This window comes from Triticum urartu, chromosome 7A, assembly GCF_056163025.1.
Source record: "Triticum urartu cultivar PI428250 chromosome 7A, HENAU_Tu73, whole genome shotgun sequence".
NCBI classification, from domain to species: Eukaryota; Viridiplantae; Streptophyta; class Magnoliopsida; order Poales; family Poaceae; genus Triticum; species Triticum urartu.
Genome location: NC_141879.1, coordinates 15,687,780 through 15,712,208, shown reverse-complemented (window position 1 = coordinate 15,712,208; position 24,429 = coordinate 15,687,780). Strand labels below are relative to the sequence as shown.

At 45.4% G+C, this 24,429-nt stretch overlaps 2 protein-coding genes and 2 pseudogenes across 2 annotated transcripts; all 4 read right to left on the bottom strand.

Annotated features, from left to right (window-relative positions):
• Positions 1–1,361: 1,361 nt before the first annotated feature.
• Positions 1,362–9,112, bottom strand: LOC147956975 (F-box protein At5g07610-like; annotated as a pseudogene).
• Positions 7,515–8,786, bottom strand: LOC147956976 (uncharacterized; annotated as a pseudogene).
• A 2,949-nt stretch (positions 9,113–12,061) lies between the features above and the next one.
• LOC147956974 (putative L-type lectin-domain containing receptor kinase S.5) lies at positions 12,062–13,138 on the bottom strand. The gene has a single exon (XM_087536457.1). It carries the CDS (start codon positions 13,126–13,128, stop codon positions 12,325–12,327), a length of 804 nt encoding a protein of 267 aa, XP_087392583.1. The 5' UTR covers positions 13,129–13,138; the 3' UTR covers positions 12,062–12,324.
• Positions 13,139–16,930: 3,792 nt separating this feature from the next.
• LOC125525607 (disease resistance protein RGA5-like) lies at positions 16,931–22,913 on the bottom strand. The gene is made up of 8 exons (XM_048690620.2): positions 22,658–22,913; positions 21,951–22,143; positions 21,615–21,873; positions 21,300–21,522; positions 21,067–21,190; positions 20,475–20,687; positions 19,475–20,388; positions 16,931–18,941 (listed from the first exon to the last, which is right to left on the bottom strand). The coding sequence occupies exons 2-8, from the start codon at positions 22,113–22,115 to the stop codon at positions 17,045–17,047; spliced, it is 3,795 nt and encodes a 1,264-aa protein (XP_048546577.2). The 5' UTR covers positions 22,116–22,143; positions 22,658–22,913; the 3' UTR covers positions 16,931–17,044.
• Positions 22,914–24,429: the final 1,516 nt, after the last annotated feature.

Below are 24,429 nucleotides of genomic sequence, written 5' to 3'. Positions count from 1 at the left end.
CAGACGGCTAATAGCTGTACACCAGCAAACGATGGTAATCATCAGGCAGCTACTCCCTCCGTCCCATAATATAAGAACGTTTTTTACACTAGTGTAGTGTAAAAAACGTTCTTATATTATGGGACAGAGGGAGTAGATCAGAACGGCCCAATGGGAACGCCCAAATATTAAAGTGCATATCTTAACATGAAAACAAAACATCATAACTGTTCGCAAAAATACATCAATCTGAGTTCTGAGGTAGTTGCCATTTTTTTCTGACAAAAGGTAATATATCTACTTGAATCCATTCACTTGATACCTAGGCAACATCGTAAGAAGGGTGCAGAAATAATCAATTGATAAGTAAAGTTGCATTTTTCACTAACTTGCACGACTCTGTCAAAATGAGGTCCGAAAATTATAAGCTAAGAAGGCTGACAAGTTATGGTGTAAATGCATTGACTGTACTTTGGTTGGTAGCTGAAATAAGCAGAAATAATATTGTATTCATTCTCTTACTGTGAAATAAGATTGCAAACAAAGTTGCTACGCACTGGAGAGAATCAAGCTGAAGTTTCATCGAAAGCGGATGAAACTTCACACTACATATGTTTTTTGACAAAAGGTAGAGTCGAACAACTTTAGAGTTCAATTTAGAAACAAGAGCACCCATATCAACTGTCAAACTTCCAGCACAGTAAATGCCCTGTCCTGGCATCTGCCCAAATCCTATTTTTCATATATGAAGCATAAGCTTATATGCTACACACCTTTGTCTTATCACCTGAATTATTAAAAACGGACCAAACGCGCAAACACCAAGCACAAAATCTTCCCATCAAAGCTTGCACCTTTATTTCATTTTTTTGGCATTAATGCAATACCTCTGTGGTTAACAGATTCAAAGCTCTACTGAATTCAGCAAATATAAGTAAAAAGAACCTGCTCCAAGGCAGTGTTTTAGCAAAATACTGAATGAATAAGGTTGAGTCGACATCACACCAGTAACTACTCTGATTGAACCTTTTAGTAAACTACAGGTTCACAATCTGCAATAGGATTTGGGATAATCATAATAACTGATTGTTACGGAAAGAAGGATGGTTACAATATAATAACTGATTGTTATGGGACTAATACGTGCATGTCAAGAACAATAGCCAGTGCTAGGCAAACAAGAACAAGAGTAACGGTGTTCTTTGGAGTTAACATTGTGCTTAATCTGTAGGTTTACCAGGCATTGCTCTGAACTGAAAACCAAGCAAGAGGAGTGTAAGCACCAGCAAATTGAGTGGCATGATTCAAGTAGATTCAGAGGTACACACAAATAGTTCAGCCGATAGAAAAACCAATTCTTGGAGGAAGCATTGAAGGTAAAGCTACCGCCCATTTGCATCTCCTAATGACTCTGAGAACAAAGGAACATAGGGTAGAAATCGTTATGTGCTGTTTTTCTCAAGATCAAGGATGCATCCAACTTTCTGATGTTGCATATCATACGGTAGCAAGGTATGACCTCCACATGGAACCAAGAAAATGGTGTCGCAGTCTGGATGGATCCCAATCACCCTGTAATTCTTCATAGTCATGCATGTAGACTTATCGATGCTGGCAGTACGTTTCAGGACCAATTCCTTATTATCACAATCCTTGAGGCACCAGAGTTCTATCTCAGAAACTGGGATGTTGTTGTTATTGGAAGCTATAGCATAGTGTAAGCACCCCTGGGACGTTCCAATCATAGCAAATCTTCAGGCATGCGGCACACTGATGGTCTTCCACACTTTCCCAGCCATGTCCACTGCCAGCAGCACATGGTCGTTGTTGGTGCTCGGAAGGAAGCCCATCAGGTAGAGCACGCCGCCAACAAAGATACATCTAGTGGTATACGACAGTGTAACTTCCTCAGCCATCACCCTGTCCCTATGACTCCAGGCTCCTGTCCGTGACGAGTAGATGCTCACTCCTGTCACGCTCGATGAGTCTGCCTCCTCGAAACGAAGAACATGGAAATGGGATGAGACCGCCGGATCAAAAGCCAGACCTGCGACACGGCTACGCCCTTTCGCCGGCTCTTGCGGTTGAGGTTGAGGGGGCAGCTCCACCCAGCTGCCAGTGGCAGGATTGCACACGACAAAACGGCAATCATCCTCTGTCCAATCCCAAGGGGCGCCAAATTCTTGGTGCAGCCGCGGTAGAGAAGGAGGCCATTGCAGGCGTCTACCTGCTCCATGTCCTTGTACTTGTTTGGCTGCAGGTAAGGGAGGGAAAGGTCGAACGGGGCAGCGCCGCCGGAGACACTGGCAAAGTGGTGGTGGTGGTGCACGCTGCGGAATGACATGTAGAGGAAGCCGGCGAGGACCTGGTGCAGCTTCTTGCGGTTGGCGGGGTCGGTGATGAGGTCGCGCCAGGGGACGGAGACGCACTTGAAGCGGTGGAGGGATCTGGCGGGGAGGCGGGAGAGGAGTTGGAAGATTGTTTCCTTATCATTGATTGATTCTGTTACACATTACAGCATATATACCGAGAGAGAGAGAGAGAGAGAGAGGGAGAGGGCCCGTGAGAATAGGCATGCAGGCCAACGGGCAAAGAGATCCAGAAATATAGGATCATACTACGTACAACAGTAGAATACAATGTACACTTGTCAATACCCCCCCTCAGCCGGAACACCATGTGGAAGGGTGTTAAGGCTGGATCGAAACTCATGGAAAATCTGTGATGGGAGACCCTTGGTGAACACATCCGCGTACTTTGAGCTGGAGGGAACGTGCAACACCCGCACTTCGCCAAGGGCCACATGATCGCGAACAAAATGCAGGTTGATCTCGATGTGTTTAGTCCGCTGGTGTTGAACCGGATTGCTGGCAAGATACGAGGCACTTATGTTGTCACAATACACCACAGTAGCTCGAGTCGGTGGCACCTCAAGCTCAAGAAGAAGCTGCCGCAGCCAGCAAGATTCAGCCACACAATTTGCAACACCGCGATACTCAGCCTCCGCGCTCGAACGGGAAATGGTGGGTTGCCTCTTAGAGGACCAGGAGACAAGATTGGTGCCAAGATAGACACAAAACCCGGATGTCGACTTGCGAGTATCGGGGCAACCGGCCCAATCCGCATCAGTATAAGCGGTGAGATCTGTAGAGGGTGACCGAAATAGCTGAAGACCAAAGTGAGAGGTGCCTCGGAGATACCGGAGAATACGCTTCACAAGTTGCATGTGAATGTCGCGTGGTGCATGCATGAACAGGCAAGCCTGTTGCACCGCATAGGTGATGTCGGGGCGCGTTAGAGTGAGGTATTGGAAGGCACCGGTCAAGCTACGGTAGTGGGTGGGGTTGGTGAGAAGTTGGCCATCGTGAGAGGACAACTTGGCGGTGGTGTCAACCGGGGTGGAAACGGGCTTACAGTTGAGCATTTTAGCCCGCTCAAGAAGCTCGAGAGTGTACTGTTGTTGACAGAGAAAAAGGCCGGAGGTGTTGGTGGTGACGTTGATACCCAAGAAATGATGAAGGGCACCAAGATCGGTCATGGCGAATTCCTTCTTGAGAGATGAGATGATGTAGTGAAGTGTGGTGGAGCTGCTGGCAGTAAGGATGATGTCATCCACATAAACTAGCAAATATGCAAGAGAGGAGCCATGACGCATGATGAAGAGGGAAGTGTCACTCTTGGAACCACAAAACCCAAGTGAGAGCAAGAAGGCTTGAAAGCGAAGAAACCATGTCCGAGGAGCTTGCTTGAGGCCGTAGAGAGACTTACGAAGAAGACAGACATGATCCGGCTTGGAGGAGTCAACAAACCCAGCCGGTTGCGAGGAGTACACTGTCTCATTGAGTTTACCATGGAGAAATGCATTTTTGACATCAAGTTGATGAATAGGCCATGAATGAGAAGTGGTAAGGCTCAACACGACCCGAATGGTAGCCGGCTTGACAACAGGACTGAAAGTCTCGGAGTAATCCACACCCTCTTGCTGAGTGAACCCACGGACAACCCACCGTGCTTTGTACCGAGCCAATGATCCATCAGTATTGAACTTGTGGAGAAAAATCCATTTGCCCGTGACCACATTTGCACCTGCAGGCTTAGGCACCAAAGACCAAGTAGAGTTATTCGTTAAAGCATTAAACTCGTCGAGCATCGCTTGGCGCCAATGGGGATCCTTGAGCGCGGATTTGTATGTGGGTGGAATAGGTCAGATGGGTGTGGTAGACGTTGAAGGAAATATGCCCTAGAGGCAATAATAAAGTTATTATTTATTTCCTTATATCATGATAAATGTTTATTATTCATGCTAGAATTGTATTAACCGGAAACATAATACATGTGTGAATACATAGACAAACAGAGTGTCACTAGTATGCCTCTACTTGACTAGCTCGTTAATCAAAGATGGTTATGTTTCCTAACCATGAACAAAGAGTTGTTATTTGATTAATGAGGTCACATCATTAGTTGAATGATCTGATTGACATGACCCATTCCATTAGCTTAGCACCCGATCATTTAGTATGTTGCTATTGCTTTCTTCATGACTTATACATGTTCCTATGACTATGAGATTATGCAACTCCCGTTTGCCGGAGGAACACTTTGTGTGCTACCAAACGTCACAACGTAACTGGGTGATTATAAAGGAGCTCTACAGGTGTCTCCAATGGTAGATGTTGGGTTGGCGTATTTCGAGATTAGGATTTGTCACTCCGATTGTCGGAGAGGTATCTCTGGGCCCTCTCGGTAATGCACATCACATAAGCCTTGCAAGCATTGCAACTAATGAGTTAGTTGCGGGATGATGTATTACGGAACGAGTAAAGAGACTTGCCAGTAACGAGATTGAACTAGGTATTGGATACCGACGATCGAATCTCGGGCAAGTAACATACCGATGACAAAGGGAACAACGTATGTTGTTATGCGGTCTGACCGATAAAGATCTTCGTAGAATATGTAGGAGCCAATATGGGCATCCAGGTCCCGCTATTGGTTATTGACCGGAGATGTGTCTCGGTCATGTCTACATTGTTCTCGAACCGTAGGGTCCGCACGCTTAACGTTACGATGACAGTAATTATGAGTTTATGCATTTTGATGTACCGAAGGTTGTTCGGAGTCCCGGATGTGATCACGGACATGACGAGGAGTCTCGAAATGGTCGAGACATAAAGATTGATATATTGGAAGCCTATGTTTGGATATCGGAAGTGTTCCGGGTGAAATCGGGATTTTACCGGATTACCGGGAGGTTACCGGAACCCCCCGGGAGCCATATGGACCTTATTGGGCTTTAGTGGAAAGGTGAAAGGGGCTGCCCATGGTGGGCTGCGCGCCTCCCCCCTCCCCTAGTCCTATTAGGACTAGGAGAGGTGGCCGGCCACCTCTCTCTCTCTCTCTCTTTCCCCCTTGGGAATCCTATTTGGAATAGGATTGGGGGGGGGAGTCCTACTCCCGGTAGGAGTAGGACTCCTCCTGCGCCTCCATAGGGCTGGCCGCACCCCTCCCCCTTGGCTCCTTTATATACGGAGGCAGGGGGCACCTCTAGACACACAAGTTGATCATTGAGATCGTTCCTTAGCCGTGTGCGGTGCCCCCTGCCACCATATTCCACCTCGATCATATCGTTGTAGTGCTTAGGCGAAGCCCTGCGTCGGTAGAACATCAAGATCGTCACCACGCCGTCGTGCTGACGGAACTCCTCCCCGAAGCTTTGCTGGATCGGAGCCCGGGGATCGTCATCGAGCTGTACGTGTGCTAAGAACTCGGAGGCGCCAGAGTAACGGTGCTTGGATCGGTCGGATCGGGAAGAAGACGTACGACTACTTCCTCTACGTTGTGTGATCGCTTCCGTAGTCGGTCTGCGTTGGTACGTAGACAACACTCTCCCCTCTCGTTGCTATGCATCACCATGATCTTGCGTGTGCGTAGGAATTTTTTTGAAATTACTACGTTCCCCTACAGACGTATCAGCAAGAAATAAGCGCCGGGGCATAAGGTAGCCGGATTTAGCTCGGGTGGACATTTTGTGTGAGTTTTGGGGTGGCTGTACTGGGACAGCGTGTTTGGGAAGAGGTGGCGAAGGGGTACTGGACGCAGCGGAATCGGAGGTGGATACGGTGGGGCCGTTGGAAGGGGCGGCAGGGCTGGTGGGTGGTGGATCCGAGGTGGATCGAGAGGCAGGTGCGCTCGTGGGGGAGGCAGGCGGGTCGTGGGGAACCGGCGCGGCAGGCGAGGCGGGATGGGCGGGGGAAACGGGCGACACGGGCGATGCGGGGTTTGGGGAGAGGCCGCGCGATTGGTCAGAGCCAGCTGGTGGTGGGCCGCCTGGGAATCCGGCGGAAAGATCCGCCTGGGGATCCGGGAAAGCGAGATGGGCAGGTGGTGCATGGGGATTTTCTGTGGACGTAGGGGGTGTGTGGCCAGGGGGGTGTGCTGTGTACGGAAATACGGTTTCGTCAAAAATGACGTGGCGAGACACAATGACACGGCGAGTAGTAAGATCGTAGCAGCGATAGCCTTTGTGTTCGAGGGCGTAGCCAAGAAAGACGCAGCGAGTCGAGCGTGGGGCAAGTTTGTGATCCATAGTGGCATACAAATTTGGGAAGCATAGGCAACCAAAAACACGGAGGTGATCGTAGGAGGGGGGCACGCCATGAAGAAGGAAATAAGGTGTGTGGGGAGCAATGGCACGGGATGGTCGTCTATTCAGTAAGTATGTGGCGGTGTGAAGTGCCTCAACCCAAAAGGGAGGAGTAAGGTTGGCTTGGAGGAGGAGGGTGCGCACGATGTCATTGGTAGTACGGATCATACGTTCTGCCTTGCCGTTTTGCGGGGAAGTGTGGGGACATGAGAAGCGATAAGCGATGCCATTGGCGGAGAAGAAGGAACGATGGGATGCGTTAATGAACTCGCCGCCATTATCACACTGCATGCTTTTGATAACCGTGTGAAACTGAGTGTAAACGAAAGTGAAGAAGTGTTGGAGAACAGTGGAGGTATCAGATTTGTTTCGGAGGGGAAATGTCCATGAAAAATGCGTAAAGTCATCTAACACAACAAGATAATATTGGAAACCAGAGAAGCTAATAACAGGAGATGTCCACAAATCACAATGTATTAAATCAAAAGGAGCATAAGTTTTGCTAAGAGAGGAAGGAAAAGGGAGACGTGGTTGTCGGCCTAGTTGACATGCACTACAAGGGGAGTGGGGAGCCTTATTACATTCACGAAAAAAATCTTTAGATAGAGAAGCGAGAGTTTGAGCGTCGGGGTGCCCGAGACGACGATGCCACAAATCCGCGGTGGTGAGGGTGAGTAGTGCAGACGCCCGAGCTGTTTTATTGCCGACAAAGGGATAAAGATCACCATGGCTAACGGAGATCATGAGAACCCTCCGAGTGCGAAGATCCTTCACAAGAAAACCACACGGGTAAAATTCTATAGAGCAAGAGTTATCCTTAGTGAACTTGCGAACGGAAATTAAGCTAGTAACAACAGAAGGAGAAACAAGAATATCGGTAAGACGAAAATCATGGGGAGGAAGAGTGGTGGAGAGTAGTACGGTGCAGGCGGCGTCGGTGGCGAGTAGGTATGGTAGGCCTGGGCGTGAGCACCTGGACGAGGGCCAAGCACGCCAGCGGCGTTGGGAGGGATCCAGCCGGAGCGCAGGGCCGGGAGCGCCATGCCATAAGGGGCGAAGTAGCCGGTGAACGGAGAGAGCGGCGCTGGACGAGGTTGGCCACTCCCGCCGCTGTCACCACGGCCACGCCCACGCCCGCGGCCGCGTCCGCGGCCACGATCACCACCATCACCAGAGCGATCGCCGCGCCCACGGCCAGAAGGAGGAGGACCGGAGGAGCGCTCGGAGCTATTGCCGGATGGCCGATCCGCGCGGACGCTGAGGGCGCGTCCACCGGTGTTGGAGGGGCCGCTCGACGAGCCACCACCGGACATGGCAAAGGCCGAGGAGCTCTCCTCCGCCGCGCGTTGAGCCTGGGACTCCTCAGCCAGGAGGACGCAGGAGAGGACGGTGTCGAAGGGGAGCGTCTGGTCACCAAGAATGACTCGAATGGTTTTGAGGCGCTTGTCGAGGCCGTGAAGGAACTGCGTGGTGAGGTCCACCTCGGTGACGCCGTGCTCGATGTCGGCGAGGGCGTCGGTGAGCTGCTTCATGCGCCGGGCGTACTCAGAGACAGAGAGGTCCCCCTGCTTGAGATTGCGGTACTGACGATTGAGGATCATAAAGCGGGCGGCGCGGTTGGCAAGGAAGTAGTCTTTGATCTTGTGCCACAGGGCGAAAGTGGTGGTGGCGCCGACGACATTGTCGCACATGGTGTCGGAGAGAGTGGCGTAGATCCACAGGACGATGTGGGCATCCAGCTCAAGGTAAGCGGGGGGTGCGTTGGGTGGTGGTGGTTGCTCGATGAGGAAGGTGACGCCATAGCGAACGAGCACCATGAGGAAGAAGGTCTTCCACTTGTGATAGTTGTGATCTGCAGGGTGAAGAAAAATTTGATGTGATTTGTGATATGGTCGTGGAAGATGGAGCCGCGCGTGGCAGGAGCTGGGGGTGGGGTGGGGGGTTGGTTGCTGGAGGTGAAGAGGGGAGCAAACTGAGATCCAGATGCGGCGGTGGAGTTGGAGAGAAAAGAGGGAGCAGTGCCGAAGATGAACGGTGGGGACGAGGCCGGAGAAGAGGCCGCGGAGGTGTGGGCGGCCGGGGCCGTCGAGGCGGAGAGAGAGCCCGGCGACGTGGCTGCCGGCGAGGAGGCATCAGAGGAGAGAGGTTGGGTGCCGGCCATGGAAAAGCCTGGAGTCTGATACCAAGTTGAAAGATTGTTTCCTTATCATTGATTTATTCTGTTACACATTACAACATATATACCTCGAGAGAGAGAGGGAAAGGGCCCGTGAGAATAGGCACGCAGGCCAACGGGCAAAGAGATTCAGAAATATAAGATCATACTACGTACAACAGTAGAATACAATGTACACTTGTCAATAAGAGAATCTCCAGGATGATGTCGTCGGTGAACACGCCGGCCCCATCCGAGGTCTCCCCCAGATGGCTGTCCAGCCTTGGCTTGGCGTTCCTCTAGAAGACCTCCCCTTTCTCCGCCTCCTCCATGGAAGGGCTAGTCAGGGGTCAGATCTGCAGATGGAGAGAGGGAATCATGGATCAGGCCGAGGGAAATTGAGAATCCCAGGTAGTGGCCGGTGGTGGTTACCTCGGCGTGGTGAGTTGGAAAAGGTAGTACCTTGGTTTAGGTCGGCAACGGGCGGCGGGGATGCAGCCGGCGGCGACGAGCTTCTCGGAGGACGAATGTGGACGCTCAAGCTTTTCTTCTCCACAGGTAGCAACTGGATAGAAAAAAAAAGCCCAGTCCGGTCGGAGGTGTAAAAACTGGTCCGGTTGGGCTTTTTACTCTACTTGGCCCCTATGCGTCTAACTCACCCTTCAAAATTATGCAAAAGCATGCAACAACATAGAATTGCAAACGAGCTACAACTACACCTCATTCTTCATAGATAAAACCCAAGGATGATCCTGCGGTGGTTCGTCGATACTGCCCACTCATCCTCGATGGACTTAAGAATGGCGCGCATTCCATCAATGAGGGACGGGCCGTCGTAGAGCTCGACGAGGGCCACATCGTTCGCGCGTGCTCCACCTCAAGCCGCACCTCCCCTTTGAGGTGCTCCTCCACCATCGAGATGTGGAAGTGCTCATGCGCGTCCTCCATCAGACGGTAGGGGTGATGCCGGCCCGCTGACAGCAGGCCAACTGGGTCAACCACCAAGAGCACCTCCTCTGAGCCATACCATACTCATCCAAGCCTTCTCTAGAGGTTTTTTCCCCTATCGGCTTTGAAACTTCCCCAAACCGGGTTTTCATTCTTCTTTTCTTATTTCTTCAGTTTTATTTTCTTTTTTCTTTTACATTTATTTTTTATATTTTCCCCTTTTTCACATACACACACCTTTTAAAATGCAAAAAAACTAAGGATTTTTTTCAATTCATATACTTTTATGAAAAATCTGAATAACTTTCAAATTTGTGAATAGTTTTAGAAGCTTGTGAACAGTTATCAAATTCGATAATACTTCCTCCGTCCCATAATATAAGAGCATTTTTTACACAAGTCTAGTGTCAAAAACGCTCTTATATTATGGGATGAAGGGAGTAATTTTTAAATTAATGAAAAAAAATCAAACTCTCTAAAATGCTTTCTAAATCGCCAACTTTTTTTCAAACTTGTGAACATTTTTTGAAATTGACAATATTTGCCAAATTCATGAACAATTTTTTGATATTAATGAACACTTCTTATGACATGCGAACTTTTTTTGATATTAGAGAAAAATAATTAAACTCACGAACGTTTTCTGAACTGCATGGACATTTTTTTATTTCATAAATATGTTTTTAAAATCGTGAACATTTCCCAAATTCATGAGCATATTTTTAAAATTCGTGAACCTTTGTTGAAATTTGTGGACCTTCTTTTCAAATTCATAAACATTTTTTGAACTCCTGAAATATTTTTAATCCATGAACATTTTTTCGAATTTTCAAACATTTTCTAAAATTCATGAGCATTTATTGAATTTGCAACATTTTTAAAGAGTGAAAACAGTTGTTTTGAATCCGTCCTCTATCAAGATGTGGGGGTGATGCCAGCCTGTCGACTGCGCCGTCCGCCATCAACATCCTTGGGCCCACTGGGTCGAAGATGACCTTCTCCGAGCCTTTCCCTTCGTTGTCTGACCTTTCTCTAGAGGTTTTCTCCCCACCGGTTTTGAACCTTCCCTGAACCAGGTTTTCGTGTTTCTTTTGTTTTCTTCTTTTATTATTTTTTCTTTTTTCTTTTACATTTCTTATTTCTCTTCTTTTCTGATTTTTGTTTTCTTTTTTTTCCTTTATTTATTTTTCACATTCACAGTTTTTTTTTCAAAAACTTTGTTTTCCAAATCACTACAATTTTCAATTCATGTACTTTTATGAAAATCGCGAACAATTTCCAAAATCGTGCACATTTTTTAAAACTTGTGAACATTTTTTGAATTCTCTGTGCTCTACACACCGCTGTTAAATTTCAGTATGAGTGTGAATTGGCATGCTTGCTGCAGGAATTCTGACATGGTAAATTTCTTGCTTATCATCCTCTGAGCTTCTCAGTAGCATACCAAACAGCTCGTTTGATAGTAGTTACTAGTTCAAATTTGTGTCCGTGAAATACTTCAAACGGCTTCGAGCAGGATTAGTCCAATGGAGATGTTGGGTGGCGCGCTACCGGCGCATGGTGGGAGAAGCCCGTGTGTGGGTACTTCACCAGGTGGGCGCGATTGGTCGGCATGGCCAAAGGGGTGAAGCAGAGGTGAAATTGTGTCGAGACGGTGTGGTGGTGCGGCGGCGGCTGGCAGGTTGGGTGTCAATAGCTTCCGGTCCTGAAGCTTGATCTATTTCTAGCGACCATAGGTTCGGGCAAGTCAGTAAGTTACAAACTAGTAGCAAGATGGTATTTCTCAAGCCCTTTATTTGTTCAAGAAGAGTGCTGGAACAAGGTGTACGGAATATATAAGAATTGAAGATGTTGGCTGTATTGAAAAGCTTGAGACTTCAGGTACCGTCAGAAGCTTCACTCATTTTCCATGACAGCCACAAAGATTTGGACAGGTCGGTAAGCTACAAACTATCACCAAGTTATTATTTCTCAAACCCTAAATTTCTTCAAGAATAATGGCAGAGCCAGTCAGCCAGAAAATACACACAAGGGGGCCAAACATCGAGCACAACAAATTGAATGATGGTCATGACTAACAATTTTTAGTTGAATCGCACACGATGTTTCGTCGCAATTGAATTTACCAATAATTGCTTCTGTCTAGAATCCTATTGCAATCTCTTTCTTAATTAGATCAACAAGCAATCTCTCAAAAATATGTCTTTCATTTTATCTGAGAATCTTATTTTGGTATATTAAAAGTTTAATTTATAGCAGGGTAAAAAGACAAAAAATGGACATGCTAAGAAATCGTCAGAGCATTGGTTTGATAGGTCCTGTTTAAGTGATTAAAAAGAACTGATACATGTATAAAATTATTCGGCCAGAAAACAAGCAAGAATGTAACGTACAACTTCACAAGCACACCATAGTGAACACTCAACACTCTCAATACAATACTACAACTTTCCACAATACTCACTTCCTCATGATGGAAGTAGAGGTCATGGAGCAGAAACTGTTGTGTTGTCGAGCCCCTCCCGTGAAGAGCAACCCGACGTCCGATAGCTCCATCTCCCGCTAATTGCCGCCCGAAGGCCAAAGAAACGCAGGCTTATTCATTTATCATGGTGAAGTTCCACGACTTTATCTGATTCAGTTGGGTGAAGTTGCCAGTGGAACCTGCAAACACCAGATATATCTTGTCCTGCAGAAGCTGTGATAGATCAATGTAGATATCTCCTTGGTAGATATACCATCCTCGGATGCTGTGTTGGACCAGAAATACTTGAAACAATTTTGATGTGCCGTGGTACCTGATACTGACCCATACATCAGTCCCACTCGAGAGGATGATGGAAACATTACTAAGCGGGTACTGCCGAATAGATTTGATGCTGTTGATGTCGATGCCGATATGGTTGCCATCAAGGTCATCCTCATAGCTCTTCCTTGTGTCAAACTCGACAGCTACTACTGGGTCCGTCTTCGTGCCATCTGTCGTGGCATTACATATGCCAAGCCATTGGCCACTGCTGTTGCTGGGCAACGATGGATTGTTTGTGAGAACAAATGCCATACCTTCTCCAGCCCCATTCTGACCGGGGAGGATGTTGAGCAGGAAATCTGTCCTGAACAAGGTGGGCGTCATGCGCTTGTTGTTCCATAGCTTGAGGGTTTGCCTTGCATAAACCACTCTCCCCGACCGGTGGCGCATGTTTCCGGTACTTGGTGTGATCTGCAAGGCACCGCCTGCAATTGTTGAGCCTGGGCTGAAACTGAAATCATCCCTATTGATTGTGTTGAAGTTGGGATAAGTAAATTGCAAGCAACTACTGTATCTACTGCCTAGGGTTAGGATGACAACAGCTGCAGTAGCTATACGGGAAAAGCTCAACTTGGTTTTGGGCATTGTCATGCTAAATGGTTCCTATAGCTTCCTGCAACCTACTCAAGAAAGAGGAGTATTTATACAATCCTTATGCTTCACTGCTTCTCAATACGGTGGAGGGGAGGAGCTGACAAAGTACTTGGAAGAGACATAGTCAATGAGAATCGTCAGGATAAAGCCTGGGATTATATTTGTGCAGCTGCAGAGAAACATCCCAATGTTAGACTAAGAAACGGTGCGGCCAAAATGTTGTGACATATGCTACTCACCAGCAATATGTTTGACTATGCGATTGCTCACCTTCTTTCCACAAGAGAGGGATGAAAAGCGGGACATCTGAGAGGATCAACAAGGTCTGTTTAACAAGCAGAACAATGACATTAACATTAAAAAAACATCGATAGGTCGAAGAAAATTTATCCGTCACAGCATGATAGTGCCAGCTATGGACTTGGGTAGAAATCCCTTTCATCCAATAATTATTTATATTGGATTCCTTGTCAATGCAGAACTTGTCTCCATGGAAAGCTCTTACAATTTACAAGTGTACCACATGATGTAGTCAAAGAAAACAAGTATTGTAACTCGACTCACTTAATATACTTGTAAGTTATACTTCGACAAGACATGGCCAATGGGAATCATCATATACAGCCGACAACAAGATGTTCAGAGTAATATGTTTGACTATGCAATCATCTCCTTTTTTTCCCATTGACAGACTAAAAGAGGGGCTCATGGGAGGAATAACGAGGCTGTTGAACGAGTAAAATAGTGCAACATACACAAACGCTAAGAGGTAGAAAAAATTGGTCAGTGACAACCTGATGGTGCCATCCCTCTTTTTTTTTTGTGAGTGATGGTGCCATCCCTCAAGTAGTTTCCACTGGCGTGTAATACTGTCGAACGTTGAACTTGATGATCTTATTCGCGTGTTTGATTTGGACTTGTTGCTTTTGATTGTCTTTTATGCTGGTATGGAGATCTTGAAAAAATCTGATTGCCCTTCACTTGGAGATATTGTACTCTAAACAATCTCTAAGGGGATAAGTTCATGGTTTGGATCTGACTCAAATAGGCCTGATCTGCACTGCTCTTTATTCCATCATATGTTGTTTTACATGGTCTACCTATATTCATATGATGAATTTGCAAAGTTGATATAGCCAAGGAAGCTCTAGCATGGACTTGCGGTTAGAGTTAAGCACGAATCCAAGATTGCACGGCACGTGCATGTATGTTCTTGTTTGGTTAGTATTGCAAACCGAGTAGGATTAGCATTACTACACCGAGTAGGATTAGCAATAGGCTATGCTTAGCAAATATATATGCGTCTACCCCCAGCCCTTGTAACATCACAACGAAAAGTTCAGAGCAATAAAAAAGCAAGAGCAAGGCTCGATACGAGCCTTTGGCGATCTATCGATCAGTTTGTTTCGTTCGCAAGTGTTTCGCCGACGACGCCGAAGTACATCGATCCAATCGATCAAGCTAGCCAGCCGAGGCGTATAAATACGCAAGTTTCCGGCTAGTTGCACGTACGTGTGTACTTAGGCACTAATCGATCAAGCTGCCAGTGTGCTTGTTCGAGTTAGCTTTGCACGTACACATACGTGGTGATCCGTGATCCTGGGTGGTTTTGATCTAGAGATCAAAAGCCAACAATTGCACCGCAGCACCATTTACATGCTGCCTGCATTCCCGCACCAAATGTATGTTCCAACTTGCGTCAACAAAAATCCTATGCAAGTTGATGACGAGATGATCAGAGGTGCACTGCACGGTACAGGGGAGGTAATTTTAGCTACTGTCTAGAGCCAACTAAGTAAAAAAGAGCATAAAAACCAGCTTGATTAGACTGCCTTAAAACATCGCGCAAATTCCTTGCTCATCTTGAAGACATCTCTTGAGGCCGACCATTCCATAGTATCTGAAATTTTCCCTCAGATTGAAAAAAAAAAAAAAAAGAGAACAGACGATCTTCTGTCGTAATATTTCTCAAGGCAGCTGGGTGGTACCTGGATGGAGTGTGCCACGTTCTTCCCAGGCACCTGAACAGAGGTGGTCCGCCTGCTTGCCATATACTCCCTCCGTCTCAAAATAAGTGACTCAACTTTGTACTAAAGTTAGTATAAAGTTGAGTCACTTATTTTGGGATGGGGGGAGTATATGATAAACAGTATTCTCACTTCCCAGCTTCAATTGTGTAGTTGTTACAGGTGTTGAATCTTTGCTTCCATTTCATGCAGGGAAGGTCTTTTCTGGAGGGGTCCTGAAAGTTACCTACGTGCAAGCTCTCAGTCAGGTATCAATGCTTTTATTCTCTCCTCGGTTAATTAGTTCATCAGTGCTATCTGAAAAGAGAGAGAGATGAAGGAGTCCATCTTGGAGCCAAGAAACTGGAAAAACTATAAAGGTAATAACAATGTAAAAACCACTAGACAAAGATTATGTATGATACTAGCTAGGATTCGGTCCTGCTCACTGTGGCAAATGTTCAGACTCACAAATGAATTGCCAAGTTTAAAATAAATACATCATCCATTCTCAAGCAGCTCAGAGCTTTTCTTGGAATAATATGGCATTCTTGATTAATTCATCTTCACTGTTTTTAGTTCATATGTCTATTATCATTCCAGACCCATTCAAGAATCAAGAGTCATCATGCATGACATCACAAACAACAGGACTAGTGCTGTTGAGCCAACTCAAACAGGGTAGCCAAATCAATCATGCAGTGGACATCAATCAACCACGCCGACAGACCGTATTCTTAGTTGGCATTCAGTCGTGTTGACAGACAAATATTGTGCATGTTCTCCAAGCCACATCTCTATGAAACTCTTGTCACCACTGGATCTAGTGTACTGATTTCTCTCACCTGCATGCTTCTGTCAGTACAGGAGTGCACACCCCAATCAGAAAACTATGGTGCATTATGTACACTGTTTATATGCCTGCTTTAATTGTTTTATCAGTCACCAAGTTGAATGGAAAAAGAGGATGTTCTTATTCACCACTTTTTAATTATTTGTTTATGGTCCATATTTATTTCTGACTTTTGGACCATGTTTGAAGTGCCCAGCAGTGAGATTGCAGCTAGCAACGATGAGAAAAGAAGAAGATACGCCGATGACACACTTATCATAGTAAAAGCTGTTGGCCCAGTCCCGACGCCGAGTACTTCCGGCCTGCTACAAGGAGGTGCCGTCTCCTTGGCTAAGTGGTCGATAATTGTCTTCAACCAAATAATTCTGACGTGTAACAAAACCCTGTGAACCTATTTGATAGGCAGAGCTGCTCCCTGCTCAAAAGCTTGTGTTGTTGCGATGTTCAGAGACATGGTAACACAAAATAGTTTCATCCAAGATGGGCCATAGAGTTTGCACCAGTGGTAGCTGCTTGCAGTTACTACCATCTTCCCATTATTTCCAGGCTTGAGCCCAGTCCTGAAGAACACTGCAGAATGAGGCAAAGCTCACAAACATAATGTTTGCATACAGGAACATTTAGATTGGACAAGCTTTTCACTTGATGAGATTATTTTCAAAAGTTGTTTAAAAAAAGAGAGAATAGAGGTTCACTTCCAAGCTTGAAAAGCTGTATCAGCTCCCGTCCAATCCTAGTTATGTACACATGCATACAATGTGTTAACTACCTGACCTAGCAATTAACACCAAGGGGTTTAAGTTAAGTATAAGCAAGCATGGTACGTACTAAACCAAATGCGTCCTCAATCCTAGCATTCCTGATCTTCCAACCACAAAATAATCAGAACACGGCACATGATGCATCCACCTGCTTAATCATCAGGATTGCAGCCACTATAGGGAAGATCAGGAGCATGCATTCATTCATAATCCGAGTTACAGCCATTACAGACAGTTTACAAGAAAAATCTAGTTCTTGATCTTATAGATGTGAGCCAACAAGCTGTTACTTTTTACCTACTAACGGAAGGGCGGTTTGGGTGCACCAGCGAAGCCTCCTTGAACGCGCACACAACATCATGAAAGGCCCCATCAAGTCGGATCTCCTCGAGGTGTAACAGGTGCTCCATGCCGACTGGTATGGTGCCACCCCAATGTACCACACTGAGACAAAGGATTCGTAAGTTGGGCATAGCCCCTGCTTCGAACCCCAGGTACGCTGTAATATCTTTCTGAGAACTACAATAAAAATACTCCAGAACTAGGAATAGTCCTGTGCCTAATATAGCTCTTTCAGCAGGGATTTTACCCGCTCCAAAGTTGAGGTAGACGAGGGAGGGAAGCTCTCCAAGAAGATGAATCTCCTCAGTTGACGTCTCCTCAACCTGCAGCTCAAGGACGCGCAGACAATGGAGACCATCCATCCATTTCGGAACTCTGCAGAACCACCATGTTCTCATGCAAAGTCGCTCCATATGTTGAAAAGGATTGGATAATGAGCCCACCTGCAGGTTCTCACTCTCAAGATGGCAACCAAAGATGCGCAGACATTCGAGGTTACGGAGCTTTCCAATAGAGAAGGCCAAAGCATCAACTTTTTGCGTCCCCAAACTGAACTCTTTTCTCACACTCAGTTCCCTCAGATTGGTCAGCTCGCTGAGATCCATAATATACTTCAGGGAGATCTTTTCCAGGTCAAACTCTTGCAGAGTGCGCAGTGATTTCATATTCTCGATACCTTCCGGCAGGTCTGTACAATTTGGAAGACCCAGATAGGACAGGCGGGGCAAATGAACTATATCTGAAGGGATGCTCTTTACCAGCCTGCATTTCTGTATGTCCAGTGTCTCCAAGTAAACAAGCTTACCAAGTTCAGTAGGGAGCTCTATTTTCCCATCGACTCTAACCATCACACACCTCAGCTGAAAAAGTTGGCTAATAGCAGTGAGGTCAACTATATCCTTTCCCCTAACAATGATGAGCACCCTGAGATACTTGAACCACAAAAAAGGTGGTATGGGATTCTCAAACAATATAAATGACCGAACTTGTGGCAGTCTAGCAGCAATAGCCATATCATACTCATATGTTGCTCCACCAATAGCCATGGAGCTCAGGGATAATCTGCGAACATTGTACTTGCAGCCATGCATCAGTCTTGCCATGTCCTCAGAATTGTACGCCACACTTAGAAAATTGTCTTCTACACACTTGATTAGGATCAAATCAAGCATCATGTCATGTACTGTGCAAGACAACACCTCTCCATACTCAGTTTTTGATGGCTGAATCATACTTCTATTGACGAGCTCATTGAAATAACTCCTGCCAATATCCTCCAAATCTGACCCATGCAAACTGCTGACGAAGCCTTCAGCTATCCATTGTCTAACCAGATGATCCCGCCATATAATGTGGTCCTCAGGATACATACCAAGGTACAGAAAACATGCCCGGAGATGAAGAGGAAGATGCGTGTAGCTAAGGTTTAATATGTTATTCATCTCTTTCAATGAAGGATTTGTGGCAGATTGGGCACCCAGAGATTTCCTTATGCTCTCCCAGTGTTTCCTTGACCTCACTTGAGTAGCTAATAGGCTAGCTATAGTGATAATTGCAAGAGGCAATCCACCACACTTCTTCAGAATTTCAGCCGCAATGTCTTTAAGATAGGGTGGACAAACAACTTCAGACCCAAATACTCTGTTCGAGAATAACATTCTTGAATTCTGTTCATTGAGGGGCTTCATTGTGTAAATGCACTTATGGTCATTGTGACAGGCCACACTAGCCACATCTTCCACTCGTGTCGTTACTATTATTCTACTCCCATTTCCATTTTCTGGAAAAGCAAGACTAATAGTATTCCATGCTGATTGATCCCACAAGTCATCAAGTACAATAAGGTACCTGTTGAAATGTTTGCACAGGTTACATCGTATCAGAATATGACTAAGTTGAAGACAGAAGCATCAAAAATTAAAATGGACTAGATGAAAGAAATATGTTGCTCATATGGCTAAATTAGCATGATCACATAATATTCAAGACGGGATAACAATGCCTGGCCGAAGAACCTTCATTATCATTTGGTCAGCTTATGCCTGTATATTGTAGTCACCTGGCATTCTTCACCTATGAGTATTCGGTCCTGTCTCTCAACCCCTACGAGTCTCTTCCAATAAACAACTAAGCAAGTTTTTACATTGAATGAAAAAACATACAGAACTTCAATCAATTGTTCCGAATGTGTGTTTCTGCTCTAATGTTTTCTTTAAAATTTTGAATATCTACCACGAACGTACAAAACAAGAAAACAACAAAACTTCCTACATGCATGGGCAAGCAACTCTAACCAAAATATGTACTAACCAATTACTTGCTACTTCAAATTGAAGATGAGCAGCCAATAATGCCAGTGGCTATAGGAAGTAAGTAATTACCTTTTATCTGCGAGATACTTCCTTAGCTCTTCAATGATGTCTTCAAACCCGCAATCATGAGAAGACACACTTATCCCAAGTTTCAATTGTAGGCGATTGAGAAGCACTCTCATATCAGGCTTCTGTGAAACTGAAATGAATGCCACACTCTTGAAATGCCCCCTGATCTTATCATACACCTGTTTGGAAAGTGTAGTTTTACCCAGACCTCCAAAACCAACAACAGACACAACCTTGAGTTTTTTCTGAGTATCCATCAACCAATTGGCAACCTCCCCCCTTGGGCCGTCAATGCCCACAAGGCTAGTTGCCTCCTGGTAGACCGCTGACAGCCGAGGGTCGACACCCACAAAGCTAGGCTTGCAATCATCAATCTTGTAGCTCTCACGTCGAGCATTTGCTTCTACCACAAGAGTCCTGAGCTCTTCCATCTGGTTGGCAATCCTATGAAGCTCGCACAACCTCTTGTGAAGTTCAGCAGCCTCCCCAACGAAGCTTGCTTCAGCATCCTCACCTCCAAATTGGCGCATGAAGTCATCAATGCAATTCTCCATGTCATAGGAGATCTCCCTGACATCATCCCTCCAATTTTTTAGCGCTGGAGCGAGCTCATCCATGAGCTCCAGCTGCTCAAGGACAGCGTTTATGGTGCTCAACTCCTTCTTGAGGAAGGACGCCTGCTTCCTCACCTCTTTGCGCTTAATGTACTCGTCGCCCATGAGCTTGGCAAGCTTGGCACTGAGGGTGCTCATCACCCCAGTTGCCACAATCACTGTTGTTGCCTTCCCCTTACTCTCTAGGCTCACTTTGCCATCCTCCTGCTCTACCTCCAGCGCTGATGGCTGCAGTTCGGATGCTGCAGCGGAATCATCCATCAACTTCAATTCATCCACCAACTTGGAGGCAAAGCCTATCTGCAACAAAAATGAAAAGAAGGTCAGGACAAATCACTAAATAGTTAAATGGTGGATCATATACATTTACTATTGAGTAATTGTACCTGCCCTTCTGTCGAGGTAGCTACATCACTTGTAATAGACCAGTTTGAAATTTCCACATCACCCAGTATTCCACTAATGATAAACCATGTAGCAGGCCTATTCTTTGGGTCATAGTTCATGCATTTTATCCCTATCTCAGCACATACTTTTACTTGTTCCAGTGCTGTCTGGCTCTCTGATGTCCTGAACTTGTTCGTCCAACTTTCAACTATCTGCCAATTTGACAGCCTACTGAGTTACAAAAAAGCATGGCTTGCATTTTAGAAAAAGCACACCGCCGTATTGATTTAGGACTGGAGACCAAATGCAAGGATACTGCCACAAACAAAATTGAATTTCTCACTTGATCGATTTTAGTGTTAGTAATCTTTTGACACACATAATGACTCAGAAATCAGAACCATCTTTATTTTACGTTTTGTGGAAGATCAGTACAAAGACAACATTCAAATCTTGTCATTTACAAATTCTACTGTTAACTAAATACTCTGATTGAATATGTGTTGCATTTCTGTTCAACAATATTGAGGTTTGTGCTAAGCATGTTGTCTATGATGTTGTTTCTTGGAACCTCATGTATAATATAATTACCTCCTTAACATTGGAGTAGTCCTTATGTCCCATAAGGATCTCCATTATTATAACTCCCAAACTATATATGTCTGTCTTGAAGGTGATTTCTCCCTTGTTTATAAATTCTGGTGCCATATATCCCCTGCATAAAAAATAGTGCAGTTTGTACAATTAGTGAATAAAGTGTATGCGACAAAGTTGGTAGATGGCTGATAAAAACATCAAGTTCTCAAAGAAAATTGCTAGCCTACATCGTCCCATGCTTGTTTTCAGTGATAGCCCGACTCTTGCTTTCACTTAAGCGTCTTGATAGACCGAAATCCGTAATTCTGGGCAGCATGTTGTCATCCAATAGTACATTTTGAGGTTTGAGGTCCATGTGAATAATACGCTGCTTGTGAAGATAATGTACGCCTTCACAGACCCCCTTGATTATTTGATAACGTGTGATCCACTGAAATCGACAAGCTGCATCTGTGGAGAGTATTAAGTATAACAAATAGTTGGCACTATATGCGGAGAGATAGGCTGAACCACACAAGCTCAAAAGGCTGATCAGATTTTACCAGGGAGATAGTCAGCAAGGCACCCTTTGGGCATGTACTCGAAGCAGAGCAGCCTATGCCGCACATCAGCCAAGACACGCTTCCCGTCATATGGCATCAGTACTTGCTGCGTCTCGGAGCAGTATCCGAGAAATCGCACGGTATTCTTGTGCCGGACCCCAGCAAGACAGGTGACCTCGCTTGCGAAATTCTTGTCCAGGATCTCGTACATCTCAAAGAGCTTCTTCACGGCAACGGTGCGACCACTTGGAAGCACGCCCTGCATCTCACATAGAATCGTGTCAGCTAGATTGTCTCCGGTAAATTAATTTCAGAGCGGAGGGTCGGCTTGCTTACCTTGTAAACCGCTCCGAACCCGCCGCTGCCGATTTCATTATCTTCAGAGAAGTTCCCTGTGATGGCCTTGAGAAGCGAGAAAGGCAGATCGACAGGATCCGCACTTTTGTCGAGCAACACTTTCTCCAGAGCAGCAAGTTCGTTGTCTTGGCCGCCATCCGTCATCTTGGTTGTGGAAGTTATAGGTGTTATTCTATTGAAGCATGCATAATTAGTGTTGTTCATTAGCCGTACGTGGAAATAAGGAGAAAACTGGGACCTGCTATTATTCAGTTGTCTGGAAAATAATCATGTTAAAAAAGTCGACTGAAACCAATACAGTACTCTGTTTTGGGGGTAATTGAAGAACTAGTGATTGCAGAAAAAATTAGTACATCTATCTGAAGTCTAAAGTCGATCTAAAAAGTCTGAAAGAGACTGATGGACTTAATTTTTCTCTCGGTTATACTAACAAACAAGAAAAACATCTGTATGAAAATTTTTATCTATGTGAAATCTGAAAGAGACGTGGATCTGAAATGTCTGAAGTAGACGGGCGGACGGGCTTTTTCCCCTCCATTAGTTAGCAACAAAAGAAAAAGGCATTGAAGAAAAAGGGATCCGCTGATTAGATTAGATCTATGGAGGATACGGATCTAACACTAACTAACCAAAAACCAGGGGATGAGTCCCCATCTATCACCATCTTAGTGGCTTACGGTAGGTACCTTTCTTTCTTTGCCAGGGAAGCGGCGCCGCAGACCAAGGATGGCTGCGGTCGGGCCGGATAAGAACCTGACGGGAAGAGTACTTCGCCGGAGAAGTACTTCCGAGGAGGGTGGGGGCTGGAGAGGCGGAATGCGGAGGGGGGAAAGGCCGTGCCCACAATGGAGGCTTGACCTGGATGGAGTCTGCGGGCGGAGACTAACTGAATGGAGTCTGCACTCCAGACTTCACATCCGCGTTTGTCTCCGTGATGCCCGTGAGCCAAATGCTCGTCTCCGGGTGCATCTTACTAGTTACTACTACTAGTTTCCAAATAATTACTAACACCGTAAAACCAACAGTAATCCGGGTTTCCCAAAAGAAAATATAATCCCGGTTTGGACTCAATTGATTCTTTGCTTTTCAAAGCAATATCCATGGTACAACTAGAAGAGGAGGATATATACAATAGGAAATATTTGATTCTTCCCTAAAAAAAAGGAAATATTTGATTCGCTGAAATAACTCGCCCACAAATATATGTCTGTTTTGTCAAAATATAGACTCACTGACACTATCCGAATTACGTTATGAGAATAGTAGCTGGGATTCAGTCCTCTGCTCACTGTGGCAAATGTCCAGACACAAATGAATGGCCAGCTCTTTATGAATGTAAAACTGTTACATGCATCCGACCGAGGGTGATTGTTGCAGATGTTTACAAACTGCCGTGATCCAACGCAGACCATAAAGCCGAGTTTCAGTAAGTGAAAACGCCCCATTCAACTGGGTTAACGATGCAGTTTCAGGAAATTGAATGTTGTTCGAGCAACGGACAACGTACGTCATGATCTCCACTATACTCCGGGTTATCTCTGTCTATACTGAGAACTCTGGTGTATTTGACGTCTTCACCTTCATGCCCCAAACAGAAAACCATGGTGTACAACACTGGTTACACCATCTATACTCTCTCTTTTGCCCCGGATACAGATTTTGTTTTGCCATTGAAGTATGCTGTTTATATCCCAAAGAAAAGCATCCGGCATTTCTTTTTTTGCAGAACTACATCAGTACATTCTGTTCAATTTCTTTTTGCCATTCAAGTATTGTACAGAGAAAAAAAGGAAGAAGCAAAACTCATGCATCTAACGAATGTTCAGAAACAGAGTAACACAATATTGCTTCATCCAACAGTCTTGAGCTCAGTCCAGAAGGAATATTGCAGGATGAGGCAAAACTCTTGTGTACGTTTCGAAAAATAATAATAATTAGGTGCCAGTTAGCACCAGTTAACTCACACAAGTGACCGTTTGAAATAGAAATAGCGTATGTATGCATCCATAGAGCTTTGCCTTTTCTTAATTATCGGATCACATGAGTAAACATCGAAAGTAGCTTCCTTTATTTAATCAAAGGTGGGTGCAGGGTGGGGAGATCGAGGTCAGAATAATGCCTAAAAGTCCAACAAGAACGCTGAGTTAATTAACACTGATGACCTCGGTCGGGTTGTCATTGATCAAGATGCAAACATAAGTTAATTATTAGTTGTTCTGATCGAGTCGAGCATACATTCATAATATACTCCAAGCTTAGCTAGCAACAGCATACTTTATCCATCTGTAAGCCATGGCAGCTAGTTCATAGTTCTTATTAGTAGTACACTACACTCCGGCCAGTCCGTGCATCTTTCTCGATCCAGATCTAGCTAGTCCCAATCCCATCGTAACTTCAGATCCAGGTCGAGCTACAATCTTAGGCTGAGTTCGAAAAGGCGTACGGTAAGGTTAAATGG

Bases quoted from the DNA above. Each gene is read 5' to 3' on its own strand.
- LOC125525607 (XM_048690620.2), bottom strand. From the start codon at position 22,115: ATGACGGATGGCGGCCAAGACAACGAACTTGCTGCTCTGGAGAAAGTG. The intron at 21,523-21,614 runs GTAAAATCTGAT...TACTCTCCACAG, and splicing joins CCTTGCTGACTATCTCCCTG to ATGCAGCTTGTCGATTTCAG. The intron at 20,688-21,066 runs GTAATTATATTA...TCAAATTGGCAG, and splicing joins ACTACTCCAATGTTAAGGAG to ATAGTTGAAAGTTGGACGAA.
- LOC147956974 (XM_087536457.1), bottom strand. From the start codon at position 13,128: ATGACAATGCCCAAAACCAAGTTGAGCTTTTCCCGTATAGCTACTGCA.